Source organism: Mastomys coucha, unplaced genomic scaffold, assembly GCF_008632895.1.
Source record: "Mastomys coucha isolate ucsf_1 unplaced genomic scaffold, UCSF_Mcou_1 pScaffold6, whole genome shotgun sequence".
In the NCBI taxonomy this organism is placed as follows: domain Eukaryota; kingdom Metazoa; phylum Chordata; class Mammalia; order Rodentia; family Muridae; genus Mastomys; species Mastomys coucha.
Window position 1 is genome coordinate 116,797,706 of NW_022196912.1, and position 21,016 is coordinate 116,818,721.

The window sequence follows — 21,016 nt, forward strand, 5'->3', positions numbered from 1 at the left end:
GTTAGTCCAGACTTTCCAGGGCAGAAAAGTTCTGTATATGCTAGATATTCACTTACCTAGAACAAATGGGAGCACTTACAACTACAGGCAGGGCTTAGGAAGCAAAGACATTTTATGTGGCAAGGAGAAGAGCCATAGTTTCTGCAATGGACAAAAAAGTAGTAAGAAAGGCTAAGGGCAGGGGGCAAAGGAAGGGGAGAAGGTGAAGATAAGGAAGGCCATGTCAAGACTGAGGAATAGTGCCAATGGTGTTTATGATTTGGGACTTTGCAAGGGCCTGAAGAGAACAGATCAGAATGGACTAGAGGCCTGTGAGCATTCTGAGCAGTGCTGCCAACAACAGCTGCTGTTCATCTATGCTTGGATGCTCTGGACTCTCACAAGTATACTCATTTAATCTTGACAACAACTTTTAATATGACTATTATGCTACTGGTTTTTTGTTTGTTTTGTTTTTTGATGAGAAAATCAAAACATAGGAAAGTGAAAGGTCTTGTGTAGGAGCACAAAAGACAGGTCTAAAACCCAGATCCGGATTCACCTGGGTGGACATGACCTCAGCAGCAGCTGGTTCTCAATGTGGAAATAGATGTTCAGTGACAGACGGCAGCACCATCAGGCAGGGGCAGGGGAATAAGTTCCAAGGCGTATTTCTGCCTTTGTTCTGTGTTTGTCCAAGCTACTTTTTTTTCCTTTCAAATTTCAATTATTGTTTTCTTTATTAATGCCTCCAGCTTCCCAGAAATTTTGGAGTAAATCCTTGAGCTTTCCTCTAATCACACAAAACGTTTTGCACTTTCTCAGAAATGTTCATTATATTTGTGTTTTGTTCTGAACCACTTCCATGTATTTTTATTTTATTTACTCAAGATGAACTGTTCACCGTCGTTCTTCACAGAATCATTTGTCTTTGCCTGAGACGGGGCTGTGGTCTGGGGAGTGAGCAATGGTAGAGCGTGACAGTCTAGGCAGGTAGATCAAGCTACCTACCGAGAATGTAGTCACAGGAGCATCCTCAAGAGCCACATCACTTCCCCTTCGTTTGCAGTCAAGCAGCTCTGCAGTACTTGCACCACGGACAGCTCCCTAGACGTCTGTTTTCCAAGCCACTTGGGATACTTTGATAATTGTTCCCAGTATTTGTTTTTATTCAAAGATTTGGATAATTAGTACATTTCACAGAGAATTTACTACTATTCCTTAACCTATATATCATTCTTCCTGAGATGGAAGAACATTGATTTTCTTCGTATTAAAAATCGCTCATCAACTTACAGTTCCTATTGCTTTTGTTAAACCAGTTTGCTATGCTTGTTGCTCCCTCCTCCGCCCCCCAGTTTTCTAACTGGACGACTTGAGTGAAGATTGGTTCTAATGGGTGGCAGTTAGCCTTACAGTTTCCGATTTTAAAAGAGCTCTAGCCTCCGTTGTATTATTTCGTTGCCCATTAATTCCGGTGGCAGACAGGATTTTATTGTTCCCATTTTACAGATGGTGAAGAACCACAGGCTTAGGGGGAGCAAGCAATGGAACAGGGTCTGGGATCTGGTTCTTCTAAGCCCAGGCTTCCAGTGCATTTTTACTTTGAAGTGGACTCGCCAGGTGGACTTCCTATTAATATGCATGTTGCCCTTTTGATCACGTTCCTTTTCCATTGGTTTCTGCTTCCCAGCGGAGAGAGGGGCTTCCTATGGCGCCCAGGCTGGACTGCTTGCAAGAAGCACACCTGGGTTCTTTCTGCCTCCAGTTTCTCCTCTTTCTTTTCTGTGGACCTTCCACCTTTACCATCTATGGAAATCTCCTCCTTTCCCTAGCTCCATCCCACACACCCTCAAGTCTTCTCACAGCCCCCTGGCAGTGGGACCTCCCATCGCTGCTCAGCAGCAGGAGAGCCCATCCGCCAGGGGAGGCAGAGGGCACGGAGCGCAGCACGCCGGGAAGCCATGCAGAGGGTTACTTCTCCATTTCCTTCCTCGCAGTCCTCGGGAGCACCGTCGTCGCCCTCCGGCCCGGCTGTGTGCAGCCCGCCCCGGATCCGCCTCCCTGCCCTTCCTCCCGGAGGCTGAGACGCGCGTGGGACGCACCTGTGCTCTTCTCCGGTCACCGCGTCGAGGCGCCGGGGGCTGCTTCGCCCGCAGGATCTACGGGCCTGGAGAACGCCAATGGGGAGATCCAAATGGTCGGGGACTCCGGCACTTTAAGAGGCTTTTCTCTGGGAAACACCCGGCCCCTCCGTGCGCCTTATGAATGGAAATACTCCTCCCCCGGTCGAGCCCATTTTCCCATTTCACCAGGAGCCGCAGCTTGCTCTCTCCTTTCGGTCTCCCCGCCCACATCCACGCGGGCAGCTCCAGGAGGGGACGGACAGGAAGCCTTTGGCCGCCCATTAAATCCCACCCATTTCTCCGGGGGCGATTTCCTAACCTTCCGGGACCGAATTCTGCAATTTGATGTGCGTTTTGTCCGAATGGTAGCGACACGGGCCTAAGGGAGGGGGAAAGCGAGGGGGTGGGGGGTGGGGGGTATGCGCTCTTTTCCTCGCAACATCGCTGGCGGAGCGAGGGAGCTCACACGACACAGATTTTGGGGCAAAGCCTTTCCATCTGGACAGCACCATGTCCACCAAAGCGGAGCAGTGTAAGTAGCAGCCGGCCCGGCGTTCGGCCCGGCCTCCGGCTGGGAGCTATCGCAGCTGCGGCGTTTGCGGCTGCTGGGAGACCTTGGCATTGTGCTGGTGCGGGGGTGGGGGCTGAGGTTGGGGCGGGTGGCGGGTGGGGGGTGGAAGGAGGTGGGGGAGGGTGGACGGCGGAGGCAGCGCGGCGCTGTCCCCGGTGCTGAAAAATAATGCAGTCTACTGGGGCTAGCAGTGGGGTTCTTCAGACCGAAGACCCCGCGAGATGAAATTAAAATGGGGTCATTCTCGGGAAAAAGAGGCCTCGTATCTTTCAGATAAACATTTCGGTATCTCTTGTTGGAGTGGGGGAAGGGGGGCAGCGGCAAATCAGGGGCGGGGAACTGTCAGTTGCAACCCAAGCCTGCCTGGCCTTCTGAGCATGCCCAGTTCCTGGTGCTGGAGCCATCGGGGAGTTTGAGTCTGCAGTTTCCACTTCGGGTGGAAGAGGCAAGAAGGGAGAGAGGGGGGAGGGAACAGGGAGCAGGCTGAATTCTGCATTCAGTATAAAGAAAATTAACTCGTGCATAGCAACGCTGCTTCTATGGAGCAACTAACCTCCACAGTGTGGGGGCTTAGAAGACAGTGAAAGGGGCACTGGAAAAATGATCTAATTCATCTAATGATTTTTCCAAAGAGCAGGCTTTCTTTATAGGGCAGCTTACACAAACTCTAATAGCACAGGAGGAATTTGGTTGTACCAATAATGATTGACTCTGTGCTTGGCTGGTAACAACATGGTAACTCCGTGTGGACGGAGGACATCTCCAGCGTGGTCCCCATAGTAACTCCTATGGCAATGTGCACTAGTAGGCCTTGGGTATGTACTTGGTAGGTTGGTTGAATTGATTGTTTACTTGGGTGCACCTGAGGGGTCCAGAGACTTAAGCCTTTGTAAATAAATGATCATTTTAATAAGCAATCAGTTGGTGTTTCATACAAGAGTATCTAGAACTTATTTTCTTAAATGATTCTTTGTTTCTTCCAAAGCAGTACACATTTATTCTGATAATGCTGTCACTTCTTAAGCTTGTGTAATTCTTCTTTGGAATAGTACTAGCATGGATTTGGAATGTGTTAGATAAAATGCTGTCTACCATTGATCCACCACATAAGACTGCCTGGGCTAAAGATCACACGATGTCCAGACTGATGCTTCTTTAGAAATTGTGTGTGTGCACTTTCCACCAGAGCTTTTACTATGCTTTTGAAATCCAGAACATCAGGGTGTAAATGTTAGTTCTGTCTCTGTTTGACCTTGGGCAAGATAACTGACCCCTCCAAACTTCATTTCCTCATCTGTAGATCTGGGGCGAAGCTGCTGATAGTGTAGTTGTGATAATAAGTGAGAAAATACACACAAAATATTTCATGATCCCAGCATATACCCAATATATGATAGCTACAATGCTACCGAGCATTTCCTATTTCAACTGTCTGTCTTTTCTAAACAGTGAAAAAAGTCCCCTGTGAATTTTTGCCTGTTTCTAAAAGTCAAATGTACCCTCAAAGTTAAATTGTTTCTACAGAGACTTTCAAAAATATCAGACACACTTATTTTACAGTATATGTAACAGAACCAGTGCAGAGCTTCCTACTTGAGGACAACATTAGTGTCTCTAAAAACTTTATTGTATTCTGGTTGTCAGGAAGCCCCACCACCTGTCATTTGATTCTGTAATATATTATGTAAGTGTTTTCAGGTTAAATCCAGTGGATATCACTGTCCTCTTACTGTGCTCTCTTCCTTGTGTTGTATTTTGATGTCTGCCTCATGTTTTATTTTGCTTCTTTCCTGGGCAGTGAGTTCTAGGATAGAAAAAAAAAATCTATATCAGGGCTTGGCTGTGTAGTGCAATTTGTGGACAGAAATATAACTATGTTATACTTGTTTGCAAAACAGACATTTTTGTCTGTAGAAAATGAACTGGACATGTTTTGGTTTGGGCTAAAACATGTGGATTTGAGCTATGCATGCCCTTCTGATGACCTGTGAGACCTGGGTCAATTAGCTTAATAGTTCTGTGCCTTAGAATCTCATCTAAAGTAGGGAATAACAGTAATAGCTATGGTTGGAGGGCAAAGGGAATACATAAAAAGATGTTGTTTTGGGCCTTATAGACATATTTTACATTTAGAATGAGGAATTTTTTGCTTTTCTTCCTTTACGCACTAACACGAATGGATGTGATGTGCACTCCAGAAAACAGCAACAGCAGGGAAAGCAGCATAGTGGATGACGGTAAATACATCTATTAAAGCAAAGTTGCAGGTTGCAGTGTAAACTTGGACTTGGTAGGAGTACAAAAGAGAAAGAAGAAAAGACCAAAAGGAAGATTTTTTTTTTCTCTTGTACTGGGCGTGAAGATCATCGGAGGGAAGAGGAGAGACAGGAGTCCTCTCCCCCTCTGCAGTCAGGAGCATGCATAGCTCAGCTTTCTTAAGAACCAAGTAAGGGGAGGATTAGGCCTAATGTAATGTAACCAGATTATTTTATTCCTCTTTTTCTTGGAGCTTCTTGACAAGTGGAGGTTCCATATACAGGAAGTGGATACAGTTTGGTTGAAGCAGCAAGAGGAAGTACTTGCATTCCAACCCAAACAGATTGCATTTACCTCTGAAGTGTAGAGTGTCAGAGAGCTAGGACAAACGGTCTTTATTTTGTAGGCAGTAGAATTTTCTTGTATGTGATAAACAACAAATGCAAGATAGGTTAGTTTTAGTGAAGATATAGTTGTGAGCCTGTGTGAAACCTCCATTCTCTGTGCTGTCTGCAGAGTTTGGCTGACAACAGGAGGTTAAAAACTCCCAGCATTATCGAAGGCAACTGCAGAAGAGCCAAGTTCTTTTTCCTCTTTGTGGCCCCCAACTTCTCTTATAGAGTCTATTGTAGTGAAGATGTCTATACAGCACATGTAGACATGGGAATGGTTCATGATCAATCTGGGTTTCTCAAAGGAATTTTATCACCTCTTCCTCAACTTTTTCTTTCTGTTGGTAGTTAGCAATAACCAACCTGGAATATGTGTGTGTGTATGTGTGTGTGTGTGTGTGTGTGTGCTTTTTTAGTATGAAGCTTTGCTTTTGACAATGGCAGAAGTTAAGTCTTGGGGCATTAGCTTCAGATTATGGCCTTGGTTTGAATCTTGACTCTGCCACTTACTTGCAAGCTTTGTGACCTTGAACAAGTCAGCTTAACTCATCTGAGCTTTGGTTGAATCATTTATAATGTGATAGCCATTGTGAAGATGGAAGAAGATGAGCTATGAGAAGGGCTTAGCACAGAAGGCTGGCACATAGTGTGGAGTGGAGAGATGTGGCCTGCTTTTATCATCAAGAATAAAACCATGTGCTTGCTACCAAAGTGGGGGTGGCATATAAACTTTGAGTCTAGCTTCTAGAATGCAGCATTTTTAAAAAAGTGACAGTATTTAAATGGGACACAGACTGTTGGACAAGACTGCACTCTGTCTCTCCTGCATGGAGACTCCTGGAGTTGGTATCTAGCAATATGCTGGCTGGTTACCTACACAGAACCATTTTAAGGTGTGAGCTGCCTTTCTGTCATCCTTTGTGTTGGGATGACAGTGCAACAGTTGTAAACATGAATCCTGTATCTGAACACCCATCATAATATCGGTCAAATTTGGAAATCAGCCACTAATAATGTAAACTCAAGATACCTGATTATATCATAGAAACGTGTGTATTATTTTTAATGTGTTCATCAACTCAATATCTTTGTCTTAATAACTAAACATAATTTTGATTACACTAGAGGCATTTAGACAAATTTAAGTTATATTTGTGCATGCGCGTGCACGTGCGTGTGTGCGTGCGTGCATGTGTGTGTGTGTGTGTGTGTGTGTGTGTGTGTGTGTGTATGTGTGTACTTGCACACTGTGGGTTGCCTATTGATGTTAGAGGACAACTTTTGGGAGCCTTTCCTTCTACCATGTGAGTTAGAGGACTGAGCTCTGCTGTCAGGCTTGATGGCAAGAACTTTTACCTTTACCCATTGAGCCACCTTGCAGGCTGCAGACAAATTCTTTTAAACTGAGCAGTTTAAGTTTGAAGCTGCTCCTTCCTATGCAAGCCCAGTCTTCCTGCTGCATAAATCAATAGACAACTTCCTTTTTTTTTGCACATGATAAAGTCACCAGGATAGAAAAGCATTCTTCCTTTGAACACAGGACTGTGATCTGTAGTCTTGAAAAAATCTTTGCATAATACCATAGAATAGCTCCTGTCAGGGGAAATGCTTGTTTTTTTCATATACACAACGATTAGTGATTTGTAATTGTAAAATGAACAACGGTTTTTAGTTTATGTTTTATATGACTCCTCTGTGTTATTTGGTACTAGTTAATGCATTCCTTAAACTCTCCCATGCTTCTATCTCTACTCAGACATTTTTTTTAAGGACTATATTTTGTTTTTAAAGTATTTACCCAAATTTCCATATTTGTCCAGTCTCCTTCCCCCTGCCTCCCCATAATATCAGCTATCTCCCTCATGTTTATTACTCCCCAATATAGCCTTCTGGTTCAAGCATGTATCTTGAACGAGATGCCCCTACATCTCTTCAGGCATCTCACATGCAGATAAACAAACTCACTGTATTGTCTCAAAGTGGTACATTTAAAAAAATGCTCATCTCGGTGAGTGGTGCCCTTTGTTTCAGTCAGGCAATTATGAATCTTCCAAGGTTTGCACTCTTCGCAGTAACTCTCCAGAAAGTCACGAAGCTCTTCATCTTCTGGCTCACCCGGCATCATCCCTGTTTTATAGTTCCACTGTGCTTGCAGTGGGCTGAGTATTTGATTCCGTCAGTGAACCATGCTCTTTGTCCGAAATGTTCTTTCCCTCTGTGGCCCTTGGCGTAGCATGCCTGACGCTGACTTAATGCTGAGTGTTTAGCTTAGATGCTCTGCCCTCCTGTCCATCTCCTCTGTGTGCACTTAGATGCCACACTGGATTCCAGCAATTAGCTTGATCATCAGTTCCCTTCATTTACTTGGTGTGCGCATTATAGTGTGTGTTTATCATAGCTCCTGGAGGTGTCACGTTGCTGGTGCACATTTTATACAAAAACTGTTTCTTGAAGAAATAAAAATGATTGAGGGTGGATGAAAAAAATTTTTTTGGTGTGGAAGGATTACATAATGAAGTTCTTGAATATGGTTTTATGCTTTACTTTGTATTATTATGAAATTTGGCTCTCTCTCCAATGTGGATATTGCATAAAATATGTTTTTCAAATGGATTTATAATTGTCAAAAATACTTGAGAATATAGTTGCTTAATCAAATGTTGTAGTGTTTATATAACAAGTTACATTTTTATTGAATATTGAATATGATTTTGATTCTTTCTAATTAGCTAAAATTTCCTTTTATTATGCTTAGCATAATAATTATGATTCCTAATTGGTAGGCTGTCTTAGTCCGCAACCAGCCAATTGGTTTTCATAAGATAAAGTGGCAGTACATCAGAAGTCAGAGATCCTTTGAGATGTAGTTTTCTGTGGATCCTGTTCAAGTTCTATGCGGCAATTGTCCAGCTGTGTAAAACTGACGCTGAATTCTTTTGTGCTGTCATGATTTGTTAGAACAGTGGTTTTCAACCTTCCTAACTCCGATCCTTCAATACAGATCCTCACATTGTGGTGAAACCCTCAACCATAAAAGTCCTTTCATTGCTACTTTATACCTGTAATCTTGCTGCTGTTATGAATTGCGATGTAAATATTTTTGGAGATAGAGGTTTGCTGAAGGTGTTGAAACCCACATGTTGAGAACCTCCATGTTAGATGTTCATGTGCATTTAACTCTGATACTCTAAAGAGATATGGCAGCTCCATGAAAGTGAGCAGTACTGGTTTAGATGTGAAATCTACTGCTGCAGACAGTGTAGGGAACTAGCTGCCATGTACTCTCCAATAGTCTAGCTTTCAGTAGTGGGGAAAGCTCAACCATTTCCTGTAGCATCTTTCATCTCAAGCATTCTATTTCTGTCTTGGCTGTCTGTTCTTCTAACCCTTTCAACAGCATGTAAATCATCGTGAGTCTCATTTTATATTTGACATTGGATTAGATGTAGGGAGGTGTCCAACATCTTGAGGTATCTTTTGTTTTCATCAATCCCAGAGACTGACTGACACATGAATAAAATTGAAAGGTTGTATGTACACATATACATATATGTACATGTAGTGTTATTTTAATTGTAAGAACAAATGGGCTTGCCTTAGAAATAGAAAAAGATGATAACTCATGAACATATAACCAATTTTCCATAAAGGGTTATATATATTTGGGGCTGGAGAGATGGCTCAGTCATAATCAACATTAAAAAAAAGCTGGGTGTGCGCGTGTACACACACACATTCACACACACACACACATACACCAAATAAAACAAAACAAAAATAAAATAAACTAAAAAAGGTAAGGTAAGATAAAAGCTGGGCATGGTGGCTTGCACTTTAATTCCAGCACTGGAGAGGTGAGATAGATATATCCTTGGGGCTTGCTGGTCTGCCAGCCTGGCCTTCTTGGTGAGCTCCAGGTTACTGATAGACAGGGTGGATGAACTTCTAGAGATGAATAGTCTGTGAAGCTGTCCTTTGGCGTCCACATGCATTCCTACACATAAATATGCACACAGAACTCTCCCCTGTTCTGCTCCACAAGAGAGTTAGTTATTTACATTTGAATTTTAACCTTTCACACGGAAGATTAGATATTTATTGTTTCTGCCTTCTTATGCCAAAGGCAGTTTGGTATATATCACTTCTAATGTTAACTTTGAGAGAAGGGCTAATATACTGGAACTCTGGCATTATCTCAAATATGCCTTAGAGAGATCACTTCCTCCTCTTGCCATTGCCAATTAGTTATGGGATTTAGCATAGCTTTTCTCTATTATGACAGTCTTCTAACATACTTCCCCGGGGCTGCTTCTGACGGCAGATCTTGGTTGTCAGTTTGACACACCTGGCAAGAGGGAACTTTGAGAAAATTCTCCCACCATATTGGACTGTGGGCAAAGCCTATGGGGTCATGTTCTTGATTGATGATTGGTGTAGGGAAGTTCAGCCCAGTATGGGCAGTGTCATCCCTAGACAGGAAGTCCTGGGATATAAGAAAGATAGCTGAGTAAGCCAGAGGAACATGCCAGTAAGCAGTGTTCCTCTGTGGTCTCTGTTTCAGTTCCTGCTTCCAGGTTCCTGCTTGAGTTCCTGCCTTGTGTTCCCTTGATGATAGGCTGTACCATTTAAGCCAAATTAATTCTTTCCTTCTGCAAGTCCTTTTTGGTGAGTTCTTTATCATAGCAATGCAAAGCAAGTTAGAGTACTGCTCTTCTCCCTGTCAAATGTATTGTCATACAGCAGCCTGGATGACCCATCAAAAATGCAGAGACCACCTTGTCAGTGCCCTCAGCTTTAAAACCCACGGATAACTGACCATCACCACTGACCTATGTCAGAGCTCTCCTACTTAAGGAATGGAGCAATCACTTTCTAAACAGTTGAATACTGCTGTTTGGTGGTAGCATAACAAAGTTCCCAGAAACTTGCCTTCCCCCTCCCCCCCCAACCACTTAACACATTCCAGGTCTTCCTTACTTCCTCCTTTCAAGGTGGAATTATAAAAGGACTCATGACCTATGCTCACCTAGTTAGTGCAGAGCACAGGAATCTTTCTCTCCAAATATGAATATTCCTTTAGCTTGGCTCATAATAAAGACAAGCTTCTGGCTGACTACTTCTGCCAGCTGTGCTCCCTAGGAATAACGGGTAAGCCCACTTGCCTTCAATCTCTACTTGTGCAGCTGAAAGGAAAAGAAGGAAGGAAGGGAGGAAGAAAGAAAGAAGAAAAAAAGGAGGAGAGAATTGGAGGCTGTGTGTGGCCATGTCTCCATCTTCTGTGGCTTCTTGTAGAAATTACCAGAGCCTGGGTGAGTTAAAACAGCAATATCAAATACAGCCCAGACAGTTGGTGTTTTTGTCTGTCTTCTTTCGTGAAGTGGTTCTCTTGATGCAGCATTGTGTAGCTTAGAGCTTGCTATTCTGCCCTTGCATCTCAGATACCAGGATGTTAGGTGTGTAGCAATTCATGTGATTTCTTGTCTTGTTTTTAACTTTCATAAGAACACACTGGTATTTCTCTGCTAAGTAAGATATTCTTTTAGATCCTGGTAATATCCTGGTAATAAAATATCCATCTATCATTTGTTTACTTTATTAGATTAAAATACTTATTTTATTTTTACTTGATGTATATGTGTGAGTACCTGCATGGATATATATGTACCACTCCCATGCTTAGTGCCTAAGGAGGCCAGACATATCAGATTCCCTGGAATTGAAGTTACAGGTAGTTGTGAGCCACCATGTAGGTCCTGGGAAATGAATCCTGGTTCTCTGCAAGAATAGCAAGTGTTCTTAATCCCTTAGTCATCTATCCAGTCTCTGAAGTCTATCTATCTATCTATCTATCTATCTATCTATCTATCTATCTATCTATCTATCTATCTATCTATCACCCACCCACACATCCACCCACCTACCCATCCATCCACCCACCTACCCATCCATCCATCCACCCATCCATCCATCTACCCACCCACCCACCCATCCATCCATCCATCTATCCATCCATCCATAAGCATGAATGAGTATTGAGTTAAATTCATTTTCTGCATCCATTGCAAGCATATGACATCTTTTAACTTTATTATATTTGGAAAACTTGGAGAAATTTAGTGTTAATAGTGATTAGCTGGTTGTTTGGCAGGGTTTGGAGGAGGTAGAGTAGGGGTGAGCTCTAGTCAGGATTTGGGAACAATCTTCTGTTTAGTATTGCAAGTGAGTTTGGGACACTTTCTTTGTCTTGCTCTGCAGCACAATATCGCTGAGACTATTTATTCCTAAAGACTTCCTACTTTTTGTCTACTGGGGTGAAGTTTGGTATGCTTTATTTCCCACAGCAATAACAATACCTTTCACATATGTTATCTGTTTTGTTTGTATGGGGTCATGCAAAAGTCTCTCTGAGTTCAAAGGTCCTCAGGCTTGACATTTGCTTCTCTGGATTTTTAGTGTGGTATGCTTATGCTTTCTCCCTGGGCTCCTACCAATGTAATATCAGCCTTTCTTATTCCTCATTTTTTTCATTTAAAATTTTATTTATTTATTTTGTGTGAGTTTTGAGTTTCTACTAATTTAATTTTTTAAAAGATTTATTTATTTATTATATGTAAGTACACTGTAGCTGTCTTCAGACACACCAGAAGAGGGCATCAGATCTCATTACAGATGGTTGTGAGCCACCATGTGGTTGCTGGGATTTGAACTCATGACCTTCTGAAGAGCAGTCTGTGCTCTTCCCCACTGAGCCATCTCACCAGCCTCTAATTTAATTTTTTATCAACATACACACTTCATATATTTTTTTTGCTGTTTCCTTTGGTTGTAGCATACAGATTTCTGGTCACAGATTAGAGATATTAACATTATTTTCAAGAAATTCTGCATTAGAAGTCATACTTTGCCAAGAGCCATTTATGGTGTAAATTCTAACATGGTTGGGAATTTGTTTTTCAGTTTCATTATTGATTTCTATTGCACTGTATTCCAAAGATGACGAGCTGCTGTTATTTAAAACCTTCAAGTTTTCTCGGTTTTGCCCATGTTTCATGCACACTTAAAAGACTGCCATAATGTCTATCATTGACCAGAATATCACACTTGACAGATATCTACATGATTGATTTTGATTAGCTCTTCTGCACTCTATTGATTATTAGTGCACTTGACTGGATTGGGAGAGGTATGTGGAGGTTTTTTTGATTAGTGTGTTTCTGTCTGTTCCTGCCTGCATCATTTGTGTGTTCCTGCTCATGGAAGTTACTCTTGTTCTATTGGGGACAAAAACGTTCACTGTGAATGTAGCCTTCAGCCTCATGACACACACCTGCACATCTAGGAACACTTGGTGACCTTGTCAGGCATCAGGATTATGGCTCCTGTTTGCTTCTTTGTTTGTTTATTTGACATATCATCTTGCTTTTAACTCCTTTGAGTTTCTTTGTTTTATGTATGTCTTTTCTATTCTGTATAGGGTTGGATTTTTCCTTATTAGCTAATCTGTAAATCCATTCTTTTATTAGGTGAGTTAAGCCCATTTATATTTGCTGATATGATTAATATATTTGGCTTAGTTCTATCATTTGTTTATTTTTTACATATTTTATGTCAAAGGCTTTTTCATATGGAGTGGGTTTTTAATTCTCTTATTTGTTCTATTCATTAAATTTATATTAATTTTTTTAAGTGAGGACAATTAGCTCCTATGCTTGGGGGGGTAATTATTTCTCTACATTGAACAACATTGAAATTATTGTAGCCTCCCCTAACCCAGTATCTGATATAAATGTCTGATATAAATAATATCTCTTTATTCATAATTAATGTCTATTAGTGAGTCATACCTACATGCACATGCACTATTTATTCCCCAGGCTTTTCAGCTTTTTACTAATTGTACAGTTGTTTTTGTGTTCTCTCCCTATAGTCGTGTCTCAGCCTTGCTCTGTGGACTCACTGTCAGTACCCACTGCTTATTCCTTCTAACGGAGTCCACCAGAAGGGCTCACAGGCTCACTATGCCCTGAGTTTTGGCAGGTTTAGGAGTGTTTGTTTATAGCTTTGTACTTGAAGACTAGGTTGGGTAGATATAAAATCCTTGACTTATACTTCCCGTATTAAAGGGCCATGAATTTGTTAAATTTTTTTCCCTGGGGGTCTAAGAATTGGTCAATACTCTAGTGCCAGGATTATTGGCCTTCTCTTGCTTACTGTTTTTTCTGTTAGCCCGGATGACTTTTTCCCCCTTTTGAAGTTGCTTTAACATGACATGACATGATTCATTGTTGGCTGTGTTGAAGTCATTGCTGTGTGGCCTTTCGATATCCAATTTCAAGATATTTTAGGAAAATATTTTGAAACTATTGTTTTTGATATTTGCTTTGTCCTATTTTTTGGCTTTTTCTCATGATCCATATCTGTGTATGTATTTCTTTTCCTGCACACTCATTTGTGCGCCATGTGCATGCCTAGTACCCCTGGAGGCCAGAAAAGGGCGCTGGATCCCTGGAAGTAGAGTTACAGATGGTTTGAGAGCCACCCTGTAGGTGCTAGGAATTGAACATGGCTCCTCTGGAAGAACACCCAGAACTCTTACTCACTGAGCTATCTCTTTCTAGCCACTGCATCTTTTTTTTTTTTTTTTTAAATTATCTTCTGAATAGACCATTTTCTGTTTTTTTTTAAATCTATATGTCTTTATCTTTAAAAATATCTATTTGTTTTGTATGTGTTCCTGTGAGTCTGTAGGCATCTGTGTATATGTGTGCATGCATGGGCGTCAGAAGAAGCCACCGGGCAGCCACTATCAGGAATCCAGCAACATGGCTGCATGCTCTGGCAAGGCATCACATCCAAAGATATGATCTGGCTGGAATGCAGACATGCCACACACCTTTAATCCCTCCGACTAGAATACAGACATGCCCTCAGCACACACCTTTATCTCCCTGGCTGGAATGTAGACATGCTTTGAGTATACAGCTTTAATCCCAAACAAATGCCATCTAATTGAGGGGCAGACAAAGTGACAAATCAGAGAAAATTTGACAGAATGAGTCAGAGATAGAATATGCCCAGTTCTCACAAGGACAAGAAAGAGAGGCTACTGAAGGGCGGTGAGGGAGAGAGAGAGTCAACTGAGTTCAGCTGAATTGAGTCGAGTTGAGTCGAGTTTGGTTGAGTGCAGTTGTGCTCAGTTCAGTTTGGAGCAGTTCAGTTCATGGAGTTCAGAAGCAGCCTTTCCAACTAGAGTAATTTAGTCAGAAGCCTGGGGAAGCCAATTTGAATCAGTCAGCTTGGAGAGGTGTTTGAGTCTGAATAGCTGAGTTCAGAATGAGCTGGCCAGAGTTCAAAAAGAGCTAGAAAAGGTGAGTTTATTCAGTAGTAAGTCTCAGAGGCTGAAACCGTCTAGGCCTGGGTTAGCCGAAGAAGACTTGAAGCTGAAGCCTTAAGATTCAGGCTTGAAGAAGATTAGATTGTACAGAGGTTAGACACATCCAGGTGTAGGCCCAGGGAGAGTGAGAACAGAGATAGAATGCTCTGGGCTCAGTCCAAGTCCTTTATTCATAAAGCTCTGGGTATGCCTCTCATCTCATCCCTTCATCTGAGAAAATAAAACTGACATTTACATTTACATCTGGGTCTCTCCCTGAACCTTGGGCTTACAATTTTTCAGCTAAGCTAGAAGCTAGCAAGCCTCATTGATCTTTCCATCACTGGCTCCTCAGAAGCAGTTAGAAGTACCTTAAGGGACATCTGGCTTATGCAAGTCCTAGGATCTGAGCTCTAGTCCTCCTAACTATCCTGTAAATGTTTATTGATGAGGTATCTCTTCAGGCTAGTATTTTAAAAGACTACTCACACAATATACCTTTATTAGTCACTTTTGAACTAGCCTATCTGTGGTGATTCTACAATACATTCATGAAAGTATTTTAGCCCCTAACTTGAAATGTCAAATATAGCTAAAAAAAAAAAAAAAAAAAAAAAGACACCATTTAGCTGAATATTCTTATCTCATGATTGCCATCTTATTATATGCATAAGCATTAGCTTATAATCATAAGCATTTGACTATATCATTATGTTTTGTTCTGTTTGCCAATTTTGGAAATAGATCCATATAGTAAAATCAATCTGTCTTCAAAATGTAGCTGAATGGATTTTCCTAAATTTATACATGCATGTGTGCACTGTCACAGGCAGAGTGACAGGGCTGTCACCATAGAGGAGTGCCTGTGCTTTTGACCATGATCTGTTCCTTCTACCCCAGCTCCAGAAGGACACTCACTTGTGTCTGTCATGGAAACGTTACCTCCTGTATAATTTCACATAAATGCAGTTGTTCATCACTTAGCATCCATATTTATCTTTTGTTTTTCTGTTTTCTTGTTCAGCTGAGATAATCAGTTAATTTATAAGGAGGAAAGGGTTTTAAAGGTCATTACCTGTGTTTGTTTTGGGGCCATGGTGATCCAGCACACCGTGGAGCTGAGAAAGCTGCTTAGCTCATGGCAGTCAAAGAACAAAGAGAGGAGAATCTGGGTCCCCAGTAGTTCCTACTGGGGCACACACCAATGACCTAATGTCTTTCCATTAGATTCTACCCCTTTGAAGGTTCCATCACCTCCCGAAAGTGCAACAGACTGGTCACCTTTGGGGAATTCCTATCCAAACTATGGCAGGTCTTAATTAGCACAATGTTTTTGAAGGTCACTTGTGTCATTCACCTTTTTGGCTTTGTAGTATGTTGTAGCATGTGTGCATTGTCTTTCATTTACACAGAAAGATTCAGAAGATATCTAGATAGTTTCAGCTCTCAGGCCTTGTGGATGGTGCTGCTGGGAATGTTGGTGTATGTGTTTCATGTGGGATTTATTTTTCATTTCTGTTTTTTTGAACCTGCATCACACTATGGATTCCATATTGGTCTGAAGCTCACGGAAATTCAGATTGGCCTTGAATTTATAGTAGTTCTTCTGCCTCAGCTTTTCAAGTACTAGGATTGTAGACATGGCCCAAGTGCCTGGCTTTGGACATATGTTTCACTTGGTGTGTGTGTGTGTGTGTGTGTGTGTGTGCATGTGCGCATGTACATGACTATACAGATATACATGTGTGCACATGTAGAGGCGAGAGCAGGATGTCAGGGTGAACCCTGTTGCTCTGTCTTATTTCCTTCAGGCAGGGCCTCTCACTGCACTGGAAGCTAGGCTGGCAGGCCAGTGAGCTCTTGGGATTCTCCTGTTTCCACTCTCAATGCTGAGGTGGCAGGCACAAGGTTTGAATTCAGTTCCTGATATTTACACTGAGTCATATACTCCTTACTTCTGCTTGCACTCTTTAGATTCAATACCTGGAGCAGCATTGCTTGGTATTATGATAAGTGAATATTTGATGTTAAAAGATATTGCCTTACCATTTTATAAAATGGTTGTAATGTCTTTGTACTCCCACCAGAAATGTAGGAGAGGGTTCCAGCATCCTTTATCCTTGCCTGTACATAATCTCAATCATTTTAACCTTAGCCTTTCTAGTCATGGTATAATGGAATCTTTTGTGGTTTAGGTAGCATTTCTCAGAGGACTAGCAACATGAAGCATATTTTCTTAGTGCTTATTGCCTACTTGGTATCTTCTTCTGGAAAGTGCCTGTTCTAATCCTTTGGCCACTTTAATTGAAATGTTTGGCTTTATTAAGTTGTAAGAGTTTTGTGTAAGCTCTAGGCCCAAGTATATTTTCCTGAAAAATTTGCCTCCAATATGTAGCTTACCTTTGTGTTTTATTAACTATGACTTTTTAAAGAATGAGTGTGTGTGTGTGTTCACATGTGTGTGTAGAAGTGTGTGTGGAGGTCAGAGGACAACCTTGGGTGCCATCCCCCCTCCTTGGAGACAGAGTCAGCTATTGGCCTGGTGGCTCAGCAGTTAGACTAGACAGTCTAGCCTGTAGCTTCAGGGACCCACTTGTCTCTGCTTCCCCTGCACTGGATCACAGTGTGTGCCACCATGCCTGCCATTGATCAGCACTGGGATCACAAGTGTGTGCCACCATACCTGGCACTGAACTCAGGTCCTCATGCTTGTGGGCAAGCCTTTTTGCCAAGTGAGCCATCTTCTCCATCCCTAACTGTGACTTTAAAGATGAGAGCTTTTAAACTTCCTAGTTCCTTATGTAAATTTTTCTTGATATCCTTTTCTTGATATTCATTTTTGCTTTGATATCCTATTTGAATTTTTTTTGTTCATTGCCACAAATATTTTCTCCAATGTTGTGTAGAAGTTAAATTGCTTTTCCTCTAACTTTTAGGTCTGTGAGTACTTTAGAGTCAATTTCCATGTGTGGTGTGAGGGGAGGTTTGGGGTTTATTGTTTCTCCATACAATATCCATTCATTCAGGCTCCATTTGCTATGAAAACGATCTTGTCTTTATTGAAGTCCCTGGAGACCTTTGCAGAGAATCAGTGAACCGTGGATGTGTAGCTTTATCTCAGTGCTCCATTCTGTTTATCCATTTGAGCCTCTGTCTTTATTGTAAGACACACTGTCTTTGCAAGTCTGTGTCTTACATTCTTTTTCAAACTTGTTTTTGGCTTCTTTCCTTTTCATATAGGTTTTAAAATCTTGGAGAAACACACACACACACACACACACACACACACATGTGCATGCGTACTAGTGCAAGAACACACTTGGGGAGATCTCATTGAATTGCCCTTTGCAATATTATATCTTTAATTAAATGTTGTCCTAAGTGCTTTGGTGAATGAAGTTGTTTTCTCCATTTTGTTTCTGGGGGCATGGCTTGTAGCTCAGTGGGAGAGTGCACATGGTGAACTTGCAAGTCTCTGGCAAGTCCATCTTCACATCTAACAGAACAAAGCAAACCTGACATGGTTCTTGTTAAGTCCTGTGCAGGGCATTGTAGGGGAGTTGGGAGCTCCTGGTATAGGTTGGGCTACAGTTTGAATTCCACGTTATCCTGAGCTATAGTATGAACCTCTGTCTTAAAAAAAAGAAAAACAAACAAACAGACCACCAACCTCAGGCAGTGGTGGCACATGCCTTTAATCCTAGCACTCAGGAGGCAGAGGCAGGCAAATCTTAAGCTTGAGGCAAGCCTCGTCTATAGAGGAAGTTCCAGGACAGCCAGAACTACACAGAGAAACCTTGTCTTGAAAAACTAAACCAAATTAAAGGAAAAAACACCCCCCCCCATAGAAAAAAGAAACAAGCAAAACCCAGAACAAACAGCAACAACAAATCCTGTCAAAGGTTTGGGGAGATGGCTCAGCTTGGGAATCACTTGCTACACAAGCGTGAGTTTGGATTGCTAACAAACACTCATGTAAAACGCTGGTCCTCACGGCACACACTTGTAACCCCAGTACAATTGCAGCAGACAGGAAGATTCTTAGGATCTATTGGCCATCCCATTAGATCAATTAGGAAACTCCAGGTTCAGTAAGAAACTACCTCAAAACAAATAAGGCGGAGAAAGACTGGAGAGGAGATCCAGCGCCAACCCCTGGCCTCCACATCCATGCACAGGAATGTGTATGCATGTGCATAGGTGTGCACCCATAGACAACACACATGAACACATGAACACACACACACACACACACACACACACACACACACACACCCAAAAAGCTAAAGCAAAGCACAAGGCAGCAACAATAAAACAACAACTTTAGAAGTTTGTTTTCTAAGTGCAGTAAGTGCAGTTGTAAGAGCTTGCAGCATTGAGTTCTGGGTAGTTGTGTGGTTTTGCTGGCATGCCAGCCATGCTTGCTTGGTAGGCTTAACAGCTTGGTTTGGGGGTTATTTGACATTTTCAAAACACATGATCATGTGTCTTCACATGACCATGCGTCTTTCACATGACCATGCGTCTTTCACATGACCATGCGTCTTTCACATGACCATGCGTCTTTCACATGACCATGCGTCTTTCACATGATCATGTGTCTTTCACACGATCATGCGTCTTTCACATGATCATGCGTCTTTCCTCCATTACCTTTTATTTCTTTTAATTGCCTAATCACACCGGCTCAGACCTTGGGAATAAGGTTAAATAAAAACAGTGTGGGTGTGTGTTCTTACAATGCTCTGCTTTCTCTACTAATAACCACTCTGAGCCTCTCTCAGGCTTAGACCAGACTTGGATTATTGAAATAGACCCTGCTTAGTTAGAATCTATGTCCTTTTAAAACATCGTTGAATTCAGTTTGCTAATAATTTGTTAAGGATTTTCCTACCTGAAAAATATTGGTACATAATCTCTCTCTCTCCCTCTCTCTTTTTCTCTCTGTCTCTCTCTGTCTCTCTTTCTCTCTCTCTGTCTCTCCCTTCCTCTCTCTCCCTCTCTCCCTCTCTCCCTCTCTCCCTCTCTCCCTCTCTCCCCCTCTCTCTCCCTCTCTCCCTCTCTCTCTGCCTCTCCGTCCCCCTCCCTCTCTCTTCCTCCCCCTCCCCCTCCCTCCTCTCCCTCTCAGTGTCCGCTGCTGTATAGCTCTAACACAGACTTCTGTGACCTGGAAGTAGTAGGCACGTCTTCCCAATAGCACACAGTTCATTCTGCAGAGCTGAACAGTCTCCCATCTGCTCCTTTTTTTTGACACTGTCAACCTAGAGATACCAGAATTCTAGAACACTTTCCTCAATTATGTCCCCTCCCCACCCTCATATGCCAATCCAAGGCCTGTGTGGCTTCACCTGAGCCCTCCAGGTAGCCATCTACAAACCAGAGCCTTGCAACCCTCCTCAGATTTTATTAGTTTGCTTGAACCTTTCTCCACAGGACCCCAGGGAAACATGTTTGCTGGTTTCTTATGAAGGACATTGCAAAGATTTCAGATGAATGTATGCTCAGGGCAGAGGCACGGGAGAAGAGACACAGGGCTCCTATGCTCCCCCTGAGCTCGACACTTTCCAGAAACCTCCATGTGCTCAGCTGTCTGGAAGCCATCAGAACCTGTCCTTTGTGCTTTCCTAGCGACCTCGTTGCATAAGCGTTAGTGAGGCCGACATACGTAGGACTGAAGAAGGTGCCCAGATATGAGCAGGACTCCTTATGAAACTGGATGATATTATATCTACTCTGATAAAATATGCCAGACAGTTTCTAAATGTCTAGCTCTGAGATAGAAAAGTGAGGGGAGATTAGAGAAATCTTAGGTTTATTTCTGTGTCTGATTGTGGAGAGAAAGGGAAAAGGTTGAGGAGAAAGATGTATATGTATGTGTATGTGTATATATATGTATGTGTGTATATATGTATATATGTACACACACACATATATATGTATAAATGAGTGTATATATATATATGTATATATATATATATAAATGAGTATATATATGTATATATACTCATTTACTTTCATTGGTACCAAGCTTTTCCAAGCAAAAGTGGAAAACATACTTTTACCATATTACTCCAGGCATTTAGGGCAGAGCAAAGATCATGGAGTTAGATCCTGTGACCCGAATATCTCCAAACAAGACTGGGGAGATGGCTTAGTGGTTCACATACTTGTTGTGCAAGCTCAAGGACCTGAAGTTGCATACCCCATTCCCAAGTCAAAAAAGCTGGCATGGCTGCACACATCTGTCACCCTAGCACTGGGGTGGATGCAGGAGGATTCCTGGATTTCACCAGTTGCCAGCCAGCCTAGGCAGTCAAGC

At 42.1% G+C, this 21,016-nt stretch overlaps 1 protein-coding gene across 8 annotated transcripts in view; it reads left to right on the plus strand.

Annotated features, from left to right (window-relative positions):
- The first annotated feature begins 2,347 nt into the window (after positions 1-2,347).
- The window catches only part of Unc79 (unc-79 homolog, NALCN channel complex subunit), a 236,757-nt gene continuing 218,088 nt past the window's right edge, over positions 2,348-21,016 (plus strand). For 6 of the 8 annotated variants that reach the window (XM_031357577.1, XM_031357580.1, XM_031357581.1 and 3 more), the window contains exon 1: positions 2,527-2,637. In XM_031357577.1, the coding sequence (XP_031213437.1) occupies positions 2,616-2,637 (22 nt within the window). In that variant the 5' untranslated portion in view covers positions 2,527-2,615. Of the gene's footprint in view, positions 2,453-2,526; positions 2,638-21,016 lie in introns of those variants that run through there. The other 2 variants (XM_031357583.1, XM_031357579.1) reach the window with 2 other exon arrangements.